Source organism: Helianthus annuus, chromosome 2 (genome assembly GCF_002127325.2).
Source record: "Helianthus annuus cultivar XRQ/B chromosome 2, HanXRQr2.0-SUNRISE, whole genome shotgun sequence".
Lineage (NCBI taxonomy): Eukaryota > Viridiplantae > Streptophyta > Magnoliopsida > Asterales > Asteraceae > Helianthus > Helianthus annuus.
The window spans coordinates 169,971,768-169,977,500 of record NC_035434.2 but is presented as its reverse complement, the minus strand read 5'-3'; the positions used below and the strand labels follow the sequence as shown (position 1 = coordinate 169,977,500).

The following is a 5,733-nucleotide window of genomic DNA, read 5'->3' as shown; positions in this document are numbered from 1 at the left end:
AATCCCCAACGAATCTAATCAATATATCCGCCCTCCAATTTTTCATATAATCAACTTTCTACAAAGCGTGGTGATCACGAAACTAACTTATCGTTTCAGGCTGAACCAAATTTTTAGGATAGGTCAAGATTAGATCATATGTATGCTATAAAAAAATTCGAGGAGAGCGGACGAGCCTCATCCCAACAAACTAGGTCCACCCTTGTACACGTGTTAAAGGTTTAGAATTTAGTTCATGAACATATAAGATCAAAAATTTGGATAACCAAGTAGGTATAATTAATGACATTACATTTGGAATTGTTGAAAAAGGGAATAAGTTAGGCTCTATAGTTACACCATCTCGAAAGGGGTTTATAGGGAATAAGTTAGGCTCTATAGTTACACCATCTTGAATGGGGTTTATGAGTTTTATGGGCGGGTGGATACGTGAAGGAGAGAGAGAATGACAATCTTCATTGATAGATAAGGAGTTTTTGTAAGAGACAGAGAAAGGGATCGGTCGGTATAGGTTTTTTATGCGCTTGAAAAGGTTTTTTTTTAAGTCATTGAGTTTTTGCCAGAAATACGTTGTTTTTCTTAACAACAAATTTTTAAAGCCCTTAATTCCACGATTAAGGCACTGTGGCTGAGGTGGCTACGGCTACCAACTCCATGTCTCCATCCAGGCTGCCAATGCCTTTTTTGCTTCTACGATTCTTCCATCCCATCACTTTCATAATATTTATAAACTTTTTATTTAATTTCATAAAATTATAATATTATTATAATACATCTATTTAAAAGACTAAAATAAATATTTAACTTAAACTTTCATATCATAACATAACCCTTTACAAATTGGTAACCGTTACATTCTTGAACGACAACTTGAAAATAAAGAAAACAAGAACCACCCCTAAAACTAATAAAACAATCAAGCAATCCAAACAATTTAACCACACCATTTTTATCTTGTTCTTACTTTACGAAAAATAGACTAAATCGACACACCAAATCACCTAAAACTCGTCGATTATGAGCTTTACATGACTTGAAGTCGCTTTACCTTTCCATGTCGACGGGGGCGAAAGATTTCTCCATTGAAAGAAAGCTTTTTGATTCGTCGAGTTTTATTGTTTTCTTTTGAGCCTCAATGTCTTCATCCAATTGTTCTTGATATTGATCGTACTTTGTTAGCGATTGGTACTCAATTCTTCCTTCGTTCATTTTATGCATAGCTAAATATAATGACATCGCGAAAATTGTCACACATATTAAATACCAACTAAATTGAATATTCACTAACGATTTAGCACGTTCTAAGGCTTCATCCCCGTGACATCGAACTACATGGTGACCTTCTTCCAAGTTCAAGAAGCAACCTTTAGGAATCAAGCTTGGTGTCCAAAGCATGAAACCCATGACCATGAGCCAAAGACCTTGAAAGAATATGCTAATGGACCTTATGAAGCTAACTACAAAGTTTTTCTTATAACCAATGCCCATAAGTGTAGTGATGAGAGAAACAAGAATGAGTATTTGTAGAAGCATATGATATTGCCCTTCGACGCCCATGTGATCCGCCGAGTGAAGGTGGAAGAGGAGAAGCTGTTGCCCGAACGCGATACTTGCAAGTAATTGAGTCAATTCATATTGGGCTTTGGGTATAAACTTGTCTAGTATTATCGCGAAAGCGGCGTAGACAAAAAATGTCAAGGAAATGAATGAGTGCTCAAAGTTGTGTAGATGATTGGATGGAATAGTGCCATCCGTGTCAAAGGGTTGGTGGCGATCCGGCCCGATGACTAGCTCCATGGCTATGGACATGGTGCAACCAACCATAATCAAGAAAAGTTCCAAATACCTTATTTTTGTGGAGGGAAACCATGGTAAAGAATGGTAGGTTTTGGGATTTTGAACATGAAGTTTAATATGGTTAAGAAGGTGCCATAGACCAATTACAAGAAAACCAAATCCTGGTGCAACATGTCCCACCAAAGTGCCCATGTGTTATATTGTGTGTGTTTTAAGTGTTGTGTGTGAGAGAGAAAGGTGGTAAGTTGTAGAGAGAGAATTGAAAAGAACCTTAAAAAATGGATGTATTTTGAGAGAGAGAAAGGGGGTTTTAAAGGGGATTGGGTTGAAGACCTAGAGGCTTCCATAAGGATATGTCAAAATCTTTTTAATATTAGTCTATAGATGTTTCTTGTGGGCTTGAATGAGATAGGAGCTTTGAACAAACTAACATGGCAGTTTATTTGGTGGCTAAGGGAATGGAATTAATAAGAGTTGACTAAACCACTCTTTTTATAAACATTTAAAAAAAAAATACTAGGAATATATATTTTAAAAGAATAAATATTTTATCAATCATAATTTATCTCTAACAGATTAAATAGATTAGTTGTAACACTGACTAAAAATAAAACAAGTTAAAAACATTGTAAACATATCCAAACTCTCCTATTATGATTTTTGCAACCTCTAATTATTGGTATTTTAATAGTAAAATAAATGTATTTAATAACTATCTAAACGTTAATTAATAAAAATAGACAAATACTTACAAATATATCCATTTTCACCCACTTAAGGCTCATGGGTTCTAAATAAATATGTAAATTTTAATTAATAAAAATAGACAAATACTTACAAATATTCATTTTTACCCGTTTAAGGCTCATGGGTTCTAGAAAATCTACCATGTTAATGTAAAAATATTCATTTTTAATAACTTTTTAACATACTCTAGAATTGTTTTTATCTTACCCGTTTTCAATACTATTTTTCAACCTCAATATCAAATATTACGTCATCTGAACAAACCTAATTGATACCAGCCACTAATTTTTTGCTAAGGGATGAGGTGGCATTACTAACCTTGTGTATTTCTAGAAATAAAAGAATTAGGCAGTTTCAAATAATAAATTAGAAAAAATATGGAACACACAAAACTAAATTCCCCTAGTTTATTTGTCAAAATAGTCGAGCTTCTTTGGATGATGGTTCTAATCTTCTTGAAAGACCTTATTTATTCCGGATTAATTTTATTTTTTTATATAAATATTTACTTTTTTAAGATTTAATATTGAACTGAAATAACAAATAATATAGTTATGTTAAGTTTGTGTTTGAAACTAAGGGGTTGTTTGGCACTTCTGAATGGGTAAGTGTTGAATCGGTAAGAGGTCTGAATCATTAAGAGCCAGTATAATGCTTCACAATTCAGAGACAAATATCTGACCAATTCAGATAAGAGGTCTTAACCATTCTGACTTGTTATAATGCTTAACCATTTAGAGGAAATGTCTGAACCATTCAAACATCTGCTCGCGAAACAAACAATCTAAACCATTCAAACATCTGCTCGCGAAACAAACAGTCTGAACTATTAAGTGTTGAACCAATAAGATGTCTGAACCATTAAAAACTGAAACAAATAACCTGGAAGATAAAAAAAAACATATAAATTTATATGCTTTGATGAATGATGTAATGAAAACCATATAATCGTTGTAAATTATTTTTGTTTTTTATTTAATTTTTTAGTTTGGATATTGTTCGGTGGGAAAATTTTGACTTATAAAATTAAATATATACTTTTTCTGGAGCATTTATGACCAGCAAGATGTGCAAATAAAGTCCAATTAGTCTTCCCAACCATTGCAGTTCACACTCAGCCACATATAAAATATGAAACATTAGTATTAAGGGGTTGTAAAAGGAAGAAATTATCGCTATAATAATCCTAAATTTCACCAATTGTTCGATAATAATCTCAACTTTAAAAATTCCCTCTAACGATCTTAACTTGTAAGAATTTGGCCTCATTGATTCTTTTCCAACATAGATGCACTTAAATCATTTAAGGAGTCTGCAGGTGCACTTTAATATATTCAGGAGACCAAATTCTCATATGTTAGAAAATAATTAATAGGGGCCAAATTCTTACAAATTGGGATCGTTTGAGTGAATTTTTAAAGTTGGGGTTGTTATCGGCCAACATGTGAAACTTAGGATTATTAAAATCCAATAACCCTTAAATTTTTAATAAACTTGATACTTTTATCAAATTAAATTCCTAATCTTCATTAAAAAATTCCTAGAAGTTAATATTAGGACATGAAAAAGTCTTATCGTACAAAACGTTTTGTACGAATTTTTAAAGTTGGGGTTTTTTTAATGAAGATTAGGAATTTGATTTGATTAAAAAAACCCCTACAAATAGTCTTATCGTACAAAACGTACAAAAAATATGTAAAAGTAAAATAACAATGCGGAGACATTTTCATAATTATTTACTCGTAGAGTAATTAACAAATTACCCTACAAATGATCTTGTAGTGTAATTTTGATCTTATAGGGTAATTATCAAAATTACTCTACAAGTTTATCAAACAACATACAATTCAAAATTACCCAAAAGATCATTTGTAAAGTAATTATAATACTCTACAAAATTACCCTATAAGATCAAAAACCCTACAAGATCATTTATTGAGTAATTATAATATTCTACAAAAGTACCCTACAAGACCGTTTTATAAAATTACCCTACAAGATCAAAATTACCTTATAAGATCATTTGTAGGGTAATTTTGATAATTACTATACGCGTAAATAATTACGAAAATACCACCGCGTTTTTTCAAAAAAAAAAAAAAAACTTCGGTTCGTATGTTTTATACGTTAAATGTATTTGTTTTAATCTTTAGTCTAACTTTTAGATGTTTAAGAATTTAATAAGCGTTAAATTAAAAAATTCAATATAAATTATATTTTTTACAAAAGAAAAGTGTGTCAACTTTCACCTGATTTTATAGATTAAGTTCTTGAATTTGTTTAGAAACATGCATTCCTCATGTTTTCTTTTAACTCTTGTTGTCCGCTTAAATGCAGTTTAAAGTGTGCAAAAATGATAAAATAGTTCTTTTATCATTATATTAATTTGTATTTACACAGTACAAATGATCATGCTAGTAAAAATAAACCCAAACGAATTATGAACAAAATTGCCAATAAAAATGAATAAAATAAATAACTAAAGGTGATGGGTAAAATAATATACTATTTAGCACTTTTCTTTTGGTGGGCATCTAAAATTGGACATGTTTATTTAACTATAATCTCTTTTGTATCCTTATTTGAACTAACATGTTTATTTAACAAAAAAATTCTTTTGTATCCTTATTTGAACTAACTGCTCAATTTGTTCCTTTCTTTATTGTTTATGTTACTAAATTTCTAAATTTATATCTATCTTTACTTTTATTAACACTCTCAATAAATGGAATAGTATGAAGTATAGGGATGAGCAAATGGTACCCGGTACCGGTACTGGTACTGAATTTATCGAATCGGGTATATTTTCGGCAGGGGCGGACTTAGATCTATATGAGCCATAGCACGGGTTACGGCTCAACTTCGTATTGGTAGTGTACTTTTTTTCGGTTTTGTACAAAGGATACCCCTAAACAACTACGAGGATACCCCTAAAAAAAATAAGTTCGTAAGCCCAAAAGCTATGTAGCGTTTATATCTAACCCAATGAAAAATACAAAAGTCGAAATCACTTTATAGTTGATAGGCAGCCCCCAATTCTTATTTAAAATTGTAAGCCAAAAACAATTTAATTGATACGGTAGCCCAATTGTATTGATTAATAGCTAGCCCAATAGTCTAATACGTAATAAACTAATAACCCTTTGAATATGAAGTTTGTTTGTGGGTATTCTTTATTTCTTTTCTTCT

The 5,733-nt window shown here is 31.2% G+C and overlaps 1 protein-coding gene across 1 annotated transcript; it reads right to left on the bottom strand.

Moving 5' to 3' along the window:
• Positions 1-793: 793 nt before the first annotated feature.
• LOC110927147 (transmembrane protein 45B) lies at positions 794-2,096 on the bottom strand. The gene has a single exon (XM_022170763.2). The coding sequence runs from the start codon at positions 1,987-1,989 to the stop codon at positions 1,045-1,047; it is 945 nt and encodes a 314-aa protein (XP_022026455.1). The 5' UTR covers positions 1,990-2,096; the 3' UTR covers positions 794-1,044.
• Positions 2,097-5,733: the final 3,637 nt, after the last annotated feature.

Coding starts and splice junctions, on each gene's coding strand:
- LOC110927147 (XM_022170763.2), bottom strand. CDS start 1,989: ATGGGCACTTTGGTGGGACATGTTGCACCAGGATTTGGTTTTCTTGTA.